The 15,717-nt window shown below is 50.5% G+C and overlaps 1 protein-coding gene across 1 annotated transcript in view; it reads left to right on the forward strand.

The window, feature by feature from the left end:
* The window catches only part of RABGAP1 (RAB GTPase activating protein 1), a 68,861-nt gene that overhangs the window by 8,638 nt on the left and 44,506 nt on the right, over nt 1-15,717 (forward strand). Inside the window, 9 exon segments of the mRNA XM_083375231.1 lie at nt 950-1,124; nt 1,625-1,782; nt 2,693-2,803; nt 3,827-3,893; nt 3,999-4,101; nt 7,482-7,651; nt 7,844-8,018; nt 9,714-9,807; nt 11,393-11,543. Coding sequence (XP_083231357.1) covers nt 950-1,124; nt 1,625-1,782; nt 2,693-2,803; nt 3,827-3,893; nt 3,999-4,101; nt 7,482-7,651; nt 7,844-8,018; nt 9,714-9,807; nt 11,393-11,543 — 1,204 coding nt within the window.

Below are 15,717 nucleotides of genomic sequence, written 5' to 3' on the forward strand. Positions count from 1 at the left end.
CCTCTCTTCCCTCTTCTCTCCTCTCTCTTCCCTCCCCTCTTCTCTCTTCCCTTCCCTTCCCTTCTCCTCTCCTCCCTTCCTTCCTTCCTTCCTTCCTTCCTTCCTTTTCTCTTCCCTCCCCTCCCCTCCCCTCCCCTCCCCTCCTCTCCTCTTCTCTTTTCTTCTCTTCCTCTTCTCTTCTCTTCTCTTCTCTTCTCTTCTCTTCTCTTCTCTTCTCTTCTCTTCTCTTCTCTCCTCTCCTCTCCTCTCCTCTCCTCTCCTCTCTTCCCTCCCCTCTCTTCCCTTCCCTTCCCCTTCCTTCCTTCCTTCCTTCCTTCCTTCCTTCCTTCCTTCCTTCCTTCCTTCCTTCCTTCCTTCCTTCCTTCCTTCCTCTCCTTCTATTCTCTTCCCTCCTCTCCTCTCTTCCCTCTTCTCTCCTCTCTCTTCCCTCCCCTCTTCTCTCTTCCCTTCCCTTCTCCTCTCCTCCCTCCCTCCCTTCCTTCCTTCCTTCCTTCCTTCCTTCCTTTTCTCTTCCCTCCCCTCCCCTCCCCTCCCCTCCTCTCCTCTCCTCTCCTCTCCTCTCCTCTCCTCTCCTCTCCCTCTCCTCTCCTCTCCTCTCCTCTCCTCTCCTCTCCTCTCCTCTCCTCTCCTCTCCTCTCCTCTCCTCTCCCTCTCCTCTCCTCTCCTCTCTTCCCTCCCCTCTCTTCCCTTCCCTTCCCTTCTCCTCTCCGCCTTCCTTCCCTCCCTCCCTCCTTTTCAGGGTTCACAAGCCTTAAAGACTGCCAGGTTTGGAGACTCCGGCTCTAGGTTAACGGGGATGTGCCTCTGTGCTTTAAAACTTGCGTTGGATGAGATGAGCGCGTATAATTACGAAGCCGGAGGCTCCGGGGAAAGGAGGAAGGATTTGCAAAGCTGCCTCTGGGCGCGCTCTTTACCTCTTGCGCGGGTTTTCCTCCCCTCCCGCCCCCAGGTTGCTGGAGCCTCCAACCAACACCGAAATCGCCAACTATCCCATCTACAAGATCCTGTTCTGCGTGCGAGGTCACGACGGGACTCCGGAAAGCGACTGCTTTGCTTTCACGGAAAGCCATTACAACTCTGAGCTCTTCAGAATTCACGTCTTCCGCTGCGAGATCCAGGAAGCGGTAAGTTCGACGGGTGGAGCTGTAGGAGGGAAGCAGGTGAGGAGATCTTTCCTCAGTTGCGGTGTGAGGTTGGACGTCCACCTTCTCTATTCTCCTTTCTCAACTCTTCCTCCTTCCCCCCTTCTTTCCTCTCTTCTCTTTTCTCTGTTTTCTTCCTTCCTTCCTTCTCTCCCTTCCTCTCCTCCTCCTCCTCCTTCCCCTCTCCTTTTATCTTTCTGTCTCCTTCCTTCCCTCTTTTTTTCCATCCATCCTTTCCTCCCCTCCTCTACTTCTCCTCCTCCCTCCCTCCCTTCCTTCCCTCCTTCCTTCCCTCCTTTCCTCCCTTCCTCGCCTCCTCTTTCCCCTCCCCTTATCTTTTTCTCTCTCCTTCCTTCCTTCCCTCCCTCCCTCCTTTTTTCCATCCATCCTTTCCTCCCTTCCTCTACTTCTCCTCCTCCTCCCCCTCCTCCTTCTCCCTCCCTTCCTCCCTTCCTCCTCCTCTTCTTCCTCCTCATCTCCAGGTCAGCCGGATCCTGTACAGTTTTGCCACCGCTTTCCGCCGTTCTGCCAAGCAAGTCCCTCTTGCAGCCCCGGCGACTCCAGAGATGCCGGACAGCGACATTTTCATCTTTTCGGTCTCGCTGGAAATCAAGGAGGACGATGGGAAAGGCTGCTTCAGGTATCAGCTTGCCCTTGATCCTTTGGCGAGGCTTCCGATTTGACAGGCCCTGAGCGGCCTTACCCTCCGGAATCCATATGTAAAGAGATTTTTTTTTCCCCGGCGGCCTTCAATGAATTGTCCTAGCTCAGGGGTAGGCAACCTTGGCTCTTTTGTGACTCGCGGACTTCAACTCCCAGAATTCCTGAGCCAGCCATGCTGAGGGAAAAGGGAGAGGTTTCCAAGCTGAGCCAGGCTGGCTCAAGAATTCTGGGAGTTGAAGTCCACAAGTCATGAAGGGGCCATAGTTCCCCCATGCTGGCTCAAGAATTCTGGGAGTTGAAGTCCACAAGTCATGAAGGGGCCATAGTTCCCCCATGCTGGCTCAGGAATTCTGGGAGTTGAAGTCCACAAGTCATGAAGGGGCCATAGTTCCCCCATGCTGGCTCAAGAATTCTGGGAGTTGAAGTCCACAAGTCATGAGGGGGCCATAGTTCCCCCATGCTGGCTCAGGGATTCTGGAAATTGAAGTCCACCAGTCCTAAAAGAGCCAAGGTTGCCTACCCCTGTCCTGGATCTTCCCACAGGGTGGGGTGGGGGAATCTTGGCATGTTTTCTCTCTCCTTTCCCTCATCCTGGAAGCCAGGATTGCAGTCCAGTGGGCTGTGGGGAAGGTGGCTTGATCAATTAGCCTGCCTCAGTTTTCCTGTTCCCTGAGCTGAGGTGCCACCTGCTGCTCTGCCTCATCCTGACAGCCCTGTGGAAGCTAAACAGATGATGACTGAATAGCTCATTGAATTAAGGGGGGGGGTCTCCCTTTTAAAAAAAGTTGGATAACAAGGGGCAGCGCACCTGGAAGTCGTCTGGGGCGCCTCAACATTGGGAGGTTTTGAACTCAAACCTTCTTGGTTTTCCTTCTCCCTCCCCCCAGCGCCGTTCCGAAAGACAAAGACAGGCAGTGCTTCAAGTTACGGCAAGGGATCGACAAGAAGATTGTCATCTATGTGCAACAGACCACTAACAAAGAATTGGCCATAGAGAGGTAAGGCGGCACTTGTTGGGCCTCAGCGCTGGCGCCTAGGCAGGTGAGAGAATGACCAGGCATGTCCAAATCTTGGCGACTTTTAAGACTTGTGGACTTCAACTCTCATGCTGGCTGGGGAATTCTGGGAGTTGAGGTCCCCAAGTCTTAAAGTTGCCAGAGTTGGACACCCCTGCTCGAGATATTTCATTATCTACTAATCTCCAAGGATTGCTTTTTCATGAGGCAACTGGACTTTGAAGAAGATGTTTCACTTCTCATCCCAGAAGCTTCTTCAGCTCTTACTGGATGGTGGGGAAATGGAAGGATTTATCCTCCTTGCAGACAGCTGGTCATTTGCATCCTTTCAGAGAGTCCTTGAGGCCACCTGGAGGTTTTATCACTGTCCTCAGGGTCACCTGAGTGGTGCAAACGGGCGTGGAGCCTTCTTGGAACTGCGGAAAGGACCGTGTTGTAGACTGGAGGTAGATGATCTAGTATCCCCCCCCCCGCCCTCTGTTGAGAGAGGGCTGTTCAATTTTGATCTAGATGGCCTCTTTCAAACCAGTGGTCCCCTCTGTCCAAAATGTGGACTTTGCTGTCTTCGAAAGAGCGGCCTTTGTCTTTCGAATGCAGATAGACGGATGAATCTTGTCCTGATGGGTTGGTTCTCCTATGTTGTGCCATGGGCTTACGAAGTGACACAACCAAACAAGAAAGTCCATTTGCCTCTTAAAAAAGTATCTTCGGGACGACCTGGATGACTTGAGAATCTCCGTAGACATTCATTACCTGCTGCGTTCTCCCTCAAACTCACCAGGGACTTTACCCGTTTGGGGAAGCCTTCCTGGGAATTACGATGTCCGTTTCCCAAATCGTGTCCCTCTTTTCAGGCTAAAGGGAGGAGGGGGGATTTTCAGAGTAGCATCTCAACGTGTGGGTGGGTGGGCTCCCTTTGTTCCTACTGGATTTGATCAGGCCCTGGGAGGGACCCTATTGGGGCTGGTCTATCCCGCCAACCTCCTTTCTCCGTCATGTTTGCAGATGTTTTGGCCTCCTTCTCAGTCCCGGAAAAGACGTGCAGAGCGGAGACATGCATTTGCTGGATTTGGTAAGTTGCCCTCCTTTTCCCCACCTCATCTGAACGTGCCCCCTCCCGCCCCACCACCTGCTATGGGGCGTGCTGTGTTCCTTCAGGGTCTCTCTGTGTTTCTAGGAGTCCATGGGGAAAAGCTCGGATGGGAAATCGTACATCATCACCGGGAGTTGGAACACCAAGTCTCCGCACTTCCAGATTGTGAACGAGGAGACGCCCAAAGGTTCGTGAGAGTCCGGGCGGCAGGGGCACCCCAATCTGCAGGGCAGTGATGAAATATTGTCCAACAATCCCCTTCTCCCCAGAATAGAGGCTGGATCCTGCAGGTCACCTTAGTGGAAGATGTAGGCCAGGGGATCCACACATGGACTGGGACACCTTGCCACAGCAAACTTGCCAGGGGCTAACTTGCCACAGGACAATTCAGCAATTCAATTTAATTATCTAAGATAATTAAAAAATATATTTTAATTTTTGTCATTCACATTTCATTTTCTCCCTTCTTTGGCATCCTTTCTTTGATGATTCTGGGCCACCATTCCTTTGATATTAGTGTAACTCTTGTCCCATGGCCAGTTGGCCATGGTGAGTTGGCCGTGGAGAGTTGGCCATGGAGAATGGGCCGTGGAGAGTTGTCTATGTTGAGTTGGCCATGGCGTGTTGCCTACGTTGAGTTGGCCATGGCGTGTTGCCTATGTTGAGTTGGCCATGGAGAGTTGGCTATGTTGAGTTGTCCATGGAGACTTGGCTATGGAGAGTTGGCTATGTTGAGTTGGCCGTGGAGGGTTGTCCATGGAGAGTTGGCTATGTTGAGTTGGCCATGGAGACTTGGCCATGGAGAGTTGTCCATGGAGAGTTGGCTGTGGTGAGTTGGTCATGGAGGGTTGGACATGGAGAGTTGGCCATGGAGAATGGGCCGTGGAGAGTTGTCTATGTTGAGTTGGCCATGGCATATTGTCTGTGTTGAGTTGGCCATAGCGTGTTGTCTACGTTGAGTTGGCTATGGAGAGTTGGCTATGTTGAGTTGTCCATGGAGACTTGGCTATGGAGAGTTGGCTATGTTGAGTTGGCCGTGGAGGGTTGTCCATGGAGAGTTGGCTATGTTGAGTTGGCCATGGAGACTTGGCCATGGAGAGTTGTCCATGGAGAGTTGGCTGTGGTGAGTTGGTCATGGAGGGTTGGACATGGAGAGTTGGCCATGGAGAATGGGCCGTGGAGAGTTGTCTATGTTGAGTTGGCCATGGCATATTGTCTGTGTTGAGTTGGCCATAGCGTGTTGTCTACGTTGAGTTGGCCATGGAGAGTTGGCTATGTTGAGTTGTCCATGGAGACTTGGCTATGTTGAGTTGGCCGTGGAGGGTTGTCCATGGAGAGTTGGCTATGTTGAGTTGGCCATGGAGACTTGGCCATGGAGAGTTGTCCATGGAGAGTTGGCTGTGGTGAGTTGGTCATGGTGAGTTGGCCGTGGAGAGTTGGCCATGGAGAATGGGCCGTGGAGAGTTGTCTATGTTGAGTTGGCCATGGCGTGTTGCCTACGTTGAGTTGGCCATGGCGTGTTGCCTATGTTGAGTTGGCCATGGAGAGTTGGCTATGTTGAGTTGTCCATGGAGACTTGGCTATGGAGAGTTGGCTATGTTGAGTTGGCCGTGGAGGGTTGTCCATGGAGAGTTGGCTATGTTGAGTTGGCCATGGAGACTTGGCCATGGAGACTTGGCCATGGAGAGTTGGCTGTGGTGAGTTGGTCATGGAGGGTTGGACATGGAGAGTTGGCCATGGAGAATGGGCCGTGGAGAGTTGTCTATGTTGAGTTGGCCATGGCATATTGTCTGTGTTGAGTTGGCCATAGCGTGTTGTCTACGTTGAGTTGGCTATGGAGAGTTGGCTATGTTGAGTTGGCCATGGCATATTTTCTATGTTGAGTTAGCCATAGTGTGTTGTCTACGTTGAGTTGGCCATGGAGACTTGGCCATGGAGAGTTGGCTATGTTGAGTTCTCCATGGAGAGTTGGCTATGTTGAGTTGGCCATGGAGAGTTGGCCATGGAGATTTGGCCATGGAGAGTTGGCTACGTTGAGTTGTCCATGGAGAGTTGGCTATGGAGAGTTGTCCATGGAGAGTTGGCTATGTTGAGTTGGCCATGGAGAGTTGGCTATGTTGAGTTGGCCATGGCCATGGTGAGTTGGCCATGGAGAGTTGGTCATGGAGAGTTGGCCATGGAGAGTTGGCCATGCAGAGTTGGCCATGCAGAGTTGTCCATGGAGAGTGACCATGGAGAGTTGGCCGCAGCAGGTTGGCTGTGGTGATTTGGCTGTTGTGAGTTGTCATAGATTCCCCCCACCCCAGCCCTGTGGAATATTCTGGATTAGATTCAGGCCAAGTCCTTTTGGGTTGACGCCAGTGCTTCACAGGGAAGAAGCAGCCCCGGTTTGGCTACAGTCTTGGTCTTCTTTTCCGCTCCCAACATCATTATGCTACTGTCGTCTTGGAAGGCTCCAAGTGGGCTGCACTCATAACTTCATGTGAGTTGACTTAATGTCAACCGTCCAGCTGGCGAATTCAGTATTGAATAAACTCTACGGTCTTGAGGTGGCATCAGAGATAATCTTTATTGAACTCACATCTCGGCAACTAAAGAAGCAAAATCAACTCTAGTTTTTTCGTGTGAAAATCTGGTTAGTTAACAATAGCTATTCATAACCCCAACCCACCAGGTATTCACGTTGCCCAATGACATTCCTTCGGTTTGTTAAGGGAACGGTCCACTTCTCCGTCAGACATCTACTTTTGATGACCTTGGGTCTCCGGGTCCGTGGACGGCTTCTTGAAACTCCCAGTTTCTTTCCCAGGGTTTCCCTCCCCGTTTCCATGGCAAGTTGAGTAGCGACCGAGGCTAGCAAACCTCTTAGCAATTCAACCTTGACATCAGGAGTTTTCCTGGCCAGCTTGAAGATGCTGCTGTGGACAGTCTGCCCTGCTCCTCACTGTCCACCTGCAGCTCATTCTCTAACCATGAGGTTCTGCCCTCCTCCTCCTCCACTTCCTCCTCCCCCCACTTCCACCACTACTTCCTCCTCCTCCACTTCCTCCTCCCCCACCTCCTCCTCCACTTCCTCCCCCTCCCCCCACCTCCTCCTCCCCTTCTCCTTCACTTCCTCCCCCACCTACTTCACCACCTCCTCCACTTCCTCCTCCACTTCCTCCTCCCCACCTCCTCCTTCACTTCCTCCCCCACCTCCTCCTCTTCCACCACCACTTCCTCCCCCTCCCCCACCTCCTCCTCCACCTCCTCCTTCACTTCCTCTCCCACCTACTTCACCACCTCCTCCACTTCCTCCACTTCCTCCTCCCCCACCTCCTCCTTGACTTCCTCCACCTCCTCCTCCTCCCCCCCACCTCCTCCACTTCTTCCTCCTTCTCCACTTCCTCCCCCTCCCCCTCCTTCTTCACTTCCTCCCCCACCTACTTCTCCTCCTCCACTTCCTCCTCCTCCACTTCCTCCTCCACCACCACCTCTTCCTCCTCCTCCCCACCACCACCTCCTCCTCCACTTCGACCTTCTCTTCCTCCTCCTGCTCCTGCTCCTCCTCCTCCTCCTCCTCTGCAGACAAGGTGCTCTTCCTGACCACAGCGGTGGACCTGGTGATTACGGAGGTGCAGGAGCCCGTCCGCTTCCTCCTGGAGTCCAAAATCCGCGTCTGTCCCCCGAACGAGAGACTTTACTGGCCTTTCAGCAAGAGAAGCTCGACGGAGAACTTCTTCCTAAAACTGAAGCAGGTGAGACCTCTCAGCTCCCGCCCGAAATCCCAGCCTGTTGGAAGGGAGGGGAGATCCGTTCCACACCGATTTAAAAATAATAATAATAATAAAATTAAAGCGGATGGCTCCTGCCACAAAGGGAGTTTATAGGCCCTGGAGCGTTCCTCTTCCGCTTTGGACCCAATCCCCGCCGGCTGTTGTGTTGCTCAGATCAAGCAGAAGGAGCGAAAGGCCAGCACGGACACCCTCTACGAGGTGGTCTGCCTGGAGAGCGAGTCGCAGAAGGAGAGGAGGAAAACCACGGCCAGCCCCGCCCTCCGGCTCCCCCAGTCCGGCTCCCAGGGCTCCATGATCCCCTCCCCTCCCGAGGACGACGAAGAGGAAGGTGAGGAAGGCCAGAAGGGCAGCTTTTCCAGGGGGCTCCCCTGCAGGGGGGGGTTCAGGGGCGGGCTGTGGGCTAGCCGCAGCTTCAACGAGAGGTTTGGGGCCTGCCTTCTCCATCTCTCTCGCTCCCTTCGTAAGAGGGCTCAGTCAAGGCCCCCTCGGCCTTCCTAACCGCTCTGCCCTACGAGACGCAAAAAGAAGGGCCGGGGGAGACACGAGAGCAGCCTTCCAGTTTTTGAGGGGCTGCCACAGAGAGGAGGAGGGGGTCAGCCTATTCTCCAAAGCACCCGAAGGCCAGACAAGGAACAACGGACGGAAACAGATCAAGGGGAGATTCAACCTAGGAATAAGGAGAAATTTCCTGACAGGGAGAACAATCAACCGGTGGAACAGAAGTTGCCTTCAGATGTTGTGGGAGCTTCATCACTGGAGGCTTTCAAGAAGAGACTGGAGTGCCATCTGGCAGAAATGGGGTGGGGTCTCTTGCTTGGGCAGGGGGTTGGACTAGATGACCTACAAGGTCCCTTCCAACTGTTATTCTATTCCATTCCATATTCCTTTCCACATTCCATTCCATATATTCTATTCTATTCTATTCTATTCTATTCTATTCTATTCTATTCTATTCTATTCTATTCTATTCTATTCTATTCTATTCTATTCTATTCTATTCTATTCTATTCTATTCCATTCCATTCCATTCCATTCCATTCCATTCCATTCCATATTCCATTCCACATTCTATTCCATATTTTCTATTCTATTCTATTCTATTCTATTCTATTCTATTCTATTCTATTCTATTCTATTCTATTCTATTCTATTCTATTCTATTCTATTCTATTCTATTCTATTCTATTCCATTCCATTCCACTCCATTCCATTCCATATTCCTTTCCACATTCTATTCCATATTTTCTAATTCTATTCTATTCTATTCTATTCTATTCTATTCTATTCTATTCTATTCTATTATTCTATTCTATTCTATTCTATTCTATTCTATTCTATTCTATTCTATTCTATTATTCTATTCTATTCTATTCTATTCTATTCTATTCTATTCTATTCTATTCTATTCTATTCTATTCTATTCTATTCTATTCTTTGTTCTGCTCTGCTCTGCTATGCTATACCATGCCATGCCATGCCATCGTGCTCTCTGAGCTTGGTGGTTTGCTTGCAAAGGTTTCATTACCCAAACTAGGTAACATCACCGGTGCTGGTTAAGCTTGCAGAAGCACTGATGACGTTACCTAGCTTGGGTCATGAAACGTCTGCAAGGAAACCACCAAGCTCAGAGAGCACCAAGGGCCCCTCATTTCAACCCCGAGTTACAAATATTCTCCTCGAGCAGGAGTTGCCTTCAGACGTTGTGGGAGCGTCCATCACTGGAAGCTTTCAAGACGAGACTGGACTGCCATCTGTCAGAAATGGTTCAGGGTCTCCTGCTTGGGCGGGGGCGGGTTGGATTAGATGACCTACAAGGTCCCTTCCAACTCTGTTATTCTGTTATAAATCACCCAGTTTGCTCTCTTTATGAAAGCCGCCCAGCTGCAGCAGAGGCCACGCCTTATGTCTGAACGGGGCACCTGCTTTGGATTTGTGCAGGAAAGCGGGCTGCTGGGGGTGGGGTACCTCGTTGGCTTTGCTCTCCCCCCTCCCTCAGCCCCCGCCTCCTCCTCCTCTTTTGCAGATAACGATGAGCCTCTGCTCAGTGGCTCAGGGGACGTCTCTAAAGAGTGTGCCGAGAAGATCCTGGAGACGTGGGGAGACCTACTTTCCAAGTGGTAAGCGCTCTGCTTCCTGCATCCTTGCTCCAGAAATTCTCCTGGTTGGGGAATCCAGTCAGGAGAAGGGAGGCATGATTGAGTCTAATTGCTTGTGACTTGCAGACAAGTGGTGCCATCGCAGCTCTCCTTCTGTTCAGCACTTTCTTACATGAATAGAATAGAAAAGAAAAGAATTGAACGGAACGGAACGGAACAGAATAGAACAGAGAACAGAATAGAACATAGAACAGAACAGAACAGAATAGAATAGAATAGAATAGAATAGAATAGAATAGAATAGAATAGAATAGAATAGAATAGAACAGATGAAAAGAATAGAAAATAATAATAGAATAGAACAGAATAGAATAGAGAACAGAATAGATCATAGAATATAGAATAGAATAAACAGAAAATATGGAATAGAATAGAATAGAATAGTATAGAATAGGAATAACTTTGTCCCTTTAAATGTACAGTAATCAACATACATTAAAATGAGACTTCTTTGCATACAGCTCTTGAAGGGTAACCACCTCCAATATACACTGCATAAACAAGATGAGAGAGAGAGAGAGAGAGAGCATATACACACACACACACACGTGGCCCAGAGAAAGAACACCGTTTAGTTTGGATGCATACATATACATGGTGAGAAAAACGAATCTTGCCACTTTACCAGACGGATGGCACAGGGAACAAAGCTGTCGCAGAATCTAGTAGTCCTGCTATAAATCCTTCGAAACCTCCTCCCAGAGGGGAGCCACAGAAACAGACCGTGAAGTGGGGGTGTGTGAGGTCTCTTAACAAGCTTCCGAGCTCTAAGCACATATAAGTGCTTATAAGCAGCATCCTGAATAATGGGAAGCGGGCTTCCTATAATCTCCGCTGTCCTCACCACCCTCTGCCTGGACCTTCTATCTGAGGTTCTGCTAGCACCAAAACCAGACAGTGACGCGGTTTGTTAAGACGCTCTCAATGGGGCCTGGGCAAAAAGTGGCCAGGACAGGAGGAGAAAGATGTGCTCTCTTGCATAGCCCACCCTCCTCCCTCCAGGAAGCCACTGATCTGCCTCCTCTTTTTGATCTCTAAAAGAGCTGTGCTGATTGGCTGAGGCAAAGAGGAACTTGCCCCCCCCCTGCCCCCCGGGGTGTGCTGCCCTTGTGCCAAGGCCTGGGGAATAAAACATAGAAAGAACGGCTGCAGGACTTGGGTTTGGCTAGTCTAAAGAAAGAAGAAACAGGGGTGACAGGATAGCAGCCTTCCAGTATTTGAAGGGCTGCCACATAGAAGTTGGGGGCTCAACTTATTCTCCAAAGCAGCAGAAGGCAAGACAAGAAACGACGGTTGGAAAACCGATCGAAGAGAGAAGCAGCTTGGAATTAAGGAGAGACTTCCTAACAGTGAGAATTAATTAACCGGTGGAACAGCTTGCCTCCCGAAATCGTGGGCGCTCCATCACTGGAGGTTTTTAAGAAGAGACTGGACAGACCTCTGTCTGAAACGGCATAGGGTCTCCTGCACAAGCAGTGGGGTTGGACTAGAAGACCTCCAAGGTCCCTTGCAGCTCTATCCTGAGCTCTGCTCCCTCTTTTTCCAGGCACTTGAACCTGAGCGTGCGGCCCAAAGCCTTGTCTGCCTTGGTGAGGAGCGGCGTCCCCGAGGCTCTCCGCGGAGAGGTGTGGCAGCTCCTGGCAGGTTGTCACAACAACGACTTTCTGGTGGAGAAGTATCGGATTCTCATCACAAAGGTGGGTGTGTCTGCGAACAGAGGGGTTGGCGGGGGGAAGATGCTTTCCCAGTGGCCTTGGGTTGGTGGGCCTCCGGAAGCCCCTTGGAGAGAGAGCAAGGAGACCTGTCCCGGGACAACCAAAGAGCAAGCGGAATACAATGTCGGAGGCGTTTTAAGGCGGAATTTCAGTTCATCTGCTAAGCGCCGGCGCTGTCTTTTGTGTTGAAGTGACCCAGTTTCTCGTCTTCCTGCCTGTCTCTTTCCGGTCTCCGGCTTGGAAAGCTGCTCAAATGTCTCAGGTTTGCCAGAGAGCTGATAAAATCCCGTTCCTGGTTGCACTCCGTGGTCTTGACGGGAACGTGCCGCCGAATCTGAGGTTTTGGGAGGCACGCGCTTTGGATTTTTTTTGGGGAGGAGAGCGAGTCTGTGTCAAAGGTCGCCAAAAGAATAGGGACAGAAAAGTGAAGGGGTCAGATTTGCCTCTGTCTGGAGTGTTTGACATTTGGAAGAAGCACACGTCTTAGGTTGTCTGTGTGTGTGTGTGTGTGTGTGTGTGTGTGTGTGTGTGTGTGTGTGTGTGTGTGTAACAATGGCATGCCTGCTTTTTCTTCCGCAATCTGATGTTTCAAATTTAGGGCCCGTAGCAAGCTCAAGGGAGACACCAGCCTCTCCACACCTCTAAGCGACTTTTACTTCCTAGTTACTCAGCAAGGAATCTTGAGTTCAGTTTTGGCGAGAAAGTACCAGCCTCTGGGCTGTGTTGAAAGTCACTCTTTTGGCCTGTCTTTTCCTTTCCTTCTTCCTTTTCCTCGCGTGCGTTTATCCAGCCGTGCGTGTGTTTTTATTTATTTTTTTATAAAAAAGAAACGTGTTTAAAAAGATGGTGTCGAGGCGACTCTGCATAAAAAGACGCGGCTTTTAAGATCCGCGGCCGGTGGGAGAATGCAAAAAAAACACACACACACAACTCGCTTCCTAACCCAAAGCCACAGCCCGGAAGCGTTGCTGAGGCTGAGCCTCAAATGCACGAGGGGGTGGCCCGCGGGGTGGGTGGGGCCTTTAGCCCACCCCAGAGGCCTTTTCCAGAATCCCAGGAGAAGACCTCTGCGAAATCAGTAAAGGCAAACAAGGTTCTCACACACACACACACACACACACACACACACACACACACACCCCTTTCGTGATTTGCAACGGGGAGAAGGGCGGGCTTCCATCTTGGCTCCAGTAGCAAGCTTTGGTGCTTTTCTGTGGGGAGACGATGACATGGACCTTCGCCAAAGCCTGAGCTGCTGGGGTTCCCCCCGCTTGGTTGGGTACCACATAACTTGCAAGGAAGAAACGCTCCGTGTCCTCGTGCTGCTTGCGCGGCCCGCAGATTTAAGACAAGGTGGGTCAGTTCCAAAGCGTCTTTCATTTTGAATCACGCCACCACGGGAGGGGGGAGGAGGGGGGATGCTGCAACGGTCGTAGGTGTGCAAACCGGTCCTGAGTGTCGCTTTTTTCCCCCAGTGCTGTTGTAGCTTTGAGCAGTCACTAAGTGAACCCATCGTAAGTCGAGGACTCCTGTAATGTCCGCTGGGAGGGGGCTTCTTGTTTGGAAAGTTGTCCTTCCCCGTTCCCCCCTTGACAGAGGGGCTTTTGTCCTAACAGCTGTCCTTGGCGCCAAGCCTGCTCCAGCCTTTTCTCCGCTGTTGCTCGCTGGACGAAAGAGGTGGTGCAGCTCACAAGAATCCTGAAAGCGGCTTTGCACCAGCTCTGAAATCGTTCTCGAGCTGGCACTGCTCTTCCTCCTGACTTTTGGATTTTGTCATGTAGCCAGTTCACAAGCCCAGCGAGAAAACCCACACCCAGGACCTCCTTCACACTAGGCTACATCAACAGAGGGATGGAATCAAGATCAGGTGAAGGGTTAATACCGCTTTACAAGGCCTCGGGTAAGGCCACGCTTGGAATACGGCATCCAGTTCTGGTCACCACGATGTAAAAAAAGATGTTGAGACTCTGGAAAGAGTGCAGAGAAGAGCAACGAAGAAGATCAGGGGACTGGAGGCTAAAACATACAAGGAACAGTTGCTGGGATTGGGTATGTCTAATTTAATGGAGAGAAGGATGAGGGCATGATAGCAGCCTTCTAGTATCTCAAGGGCTGCCCCAAAGAAGAGGGAGTCAAGCTATTCTCTAAAGCACCTGAAGGCAGGACAAGAAGCAACGGATGGAAACTCATCAAGGAGAGAAGCAACCTAGAACTAAGGAGAAACTTCCTGACAGAACAATTAACCAGTGGAACAACCTGCCTCCAGAAGTGGTGAATGCTCCAACCCTGGAAGTTTTTAAGAAGAGATTGGACAGCCATTTGTCTGAAATGGTATAGGGTTTCCTGCCTGATCAGGGGGTTGGACTAGATGACCTCCAAGGTCCCTTCCTCCTCCCCCCTTCTTCTTCTTCTTCTTCTTCTTCTTCTTCTTCTTCTTCTTCTTCTTCTTCTTCTTCTTCTTCTTCTTCTTCTTCTTCTTCTTCTTCTTCTTCTTCTTCTTCCTACTGCTACTGCTACTACTACTACTACTGCAACCCTGCGTCCTCCCCCAGAGGGAGGCTGCTAGGTTTTCATCCAGCTCAAAGAAGTCTTTGTTGATCAGTTGTGGAGTATTCCAATATTTGAGGGGCTGCCCCAAAGAAGAGGGGCTCAAGCTATTCTCCAAAGCACCTGAAGGCAAGACAAGAAACAATGGATGGAAACCAACCAAAGAGAGAAGCAACCTGGAATTAAGGAGAAACCCTAACCGGGAGGACAATTAACCAGTGGAACCACCTGCCTCCAGAAATCGTGGGTGCTCCATCACTGGAGGTTTTTAAGAAGAGACTTGTCTAAAATGGTATAGGGTGTCTGCTTGAGCAGGGGGCTGGACTAGAAGACCTCCAAGGTCCCTTCCAGCTCCTACTCTATGATGCAACGAGAGGGCAACTTTTGAAAAAGGAAGGCTCAGCCCTTTGACTCTGATTGCAGACTTCCAAAAGGTGTCTCCTGACGTCCGTTGTGGACATAGGATGCCGGTCTGTTATGATCCAGATACCCGTGCAAACAATTCGGCAAGCTTGCTTCTTTGGTTTTCGAAGGACAGACTCAAGCCGCTGTAGGAGAGGCAGCAGGTAGAACTTCAGGGTCTTTCCCTAAAAATGGGGGGCTCTGCCCTGTGTATAGCTCCAGTGGCTGGATGCCCCCCCTTTTCCTTCTTCTAAGTCATCTGTCTTTTTCTGACACGAAGGAAAAGCGTGCACACAGGGTGACAAAGCAGAGATAACGTCTTTTTTTTTAAAACTGGACTAAGTTTGAACTCTAGTCTGATCAACCCTGCAGAGCAGCCTTCCTTCCTTCCTTCCTTCCTTCCTTCCTTCCTTCCTTCCTTCCTTCCTTCCTTCCTTCCTTCCTTCCTTCCTTCCTGTCTTTTTCTGACACGAAGGAAAAGCGAAGGAAAAGCGTGCACACAGGGTGACAAAGCAGAGATAACGTCTTTTTTTAAAACTGGACTAAGTTTGAACTCTAGTCTGATCAACCCTGCAGAGCAGCCTTCCTTCCTTCCTTCCTTCCTTCCTTCCTTCCTTCCTTCCTTCCTTTTTCTGACACGAAGGAAAAGCGAAGGAAAAGCGTGCACACAGGGTGACAAAGCAGAGATAACGTCTTTTTTTTAAAACTGGACTAAGTTTGAACTCTAGTCTGATCAACCCTGCAGAGCAGCCTCCTTCCTTCCTTCCTTCCTTCCTTCCTTCCTTCCTTCCTTCCTTCCTTCCTTCCTTCCTTCCTTCCTAACATCCATCCATCTATCCAAGAATCCATTAATTAACTGGACTAAGTTTGAACTCTAGTCTGATCAACCCTGCAGAGCAGCCTCCTTCCTTCCTTCCTTCCTTCCTTCCTTCCTTCCTTCCTTCCTTCCTTCCTAACATCCATCCATCTATCCAAGAATCCATTAATTAACTGGACTAAGTTTGAACTCTAGTCTGATCAACCCTGCAGAGCAGCCTCCTTCCTTCCTTCCTTCCTTCCTTCCTTCCTTCCTTCCTTCCTTCCTTCCTTCCTTCCTTTTTCTGACACGAAGGAAAAGCGTGCACACAGGGTGACAAAGCAGAGATAACGTCTTTTTTTTAAAACTGGACTAAGTTTGAACTCTAGTCTGATCAACCCTGCAGAGCAG

Source organism: Vipera ursinii (assembly GCF_947247035.1).
Source record: "Vipera ursinii genome assembly, chromosome: 16".
Classification (NCBI taxonomy): Eukaryota; Metazoa; Chordata; class Lepidosauria; order Squamata; family Viperidae; genus Vipera; species Vipera ursinii.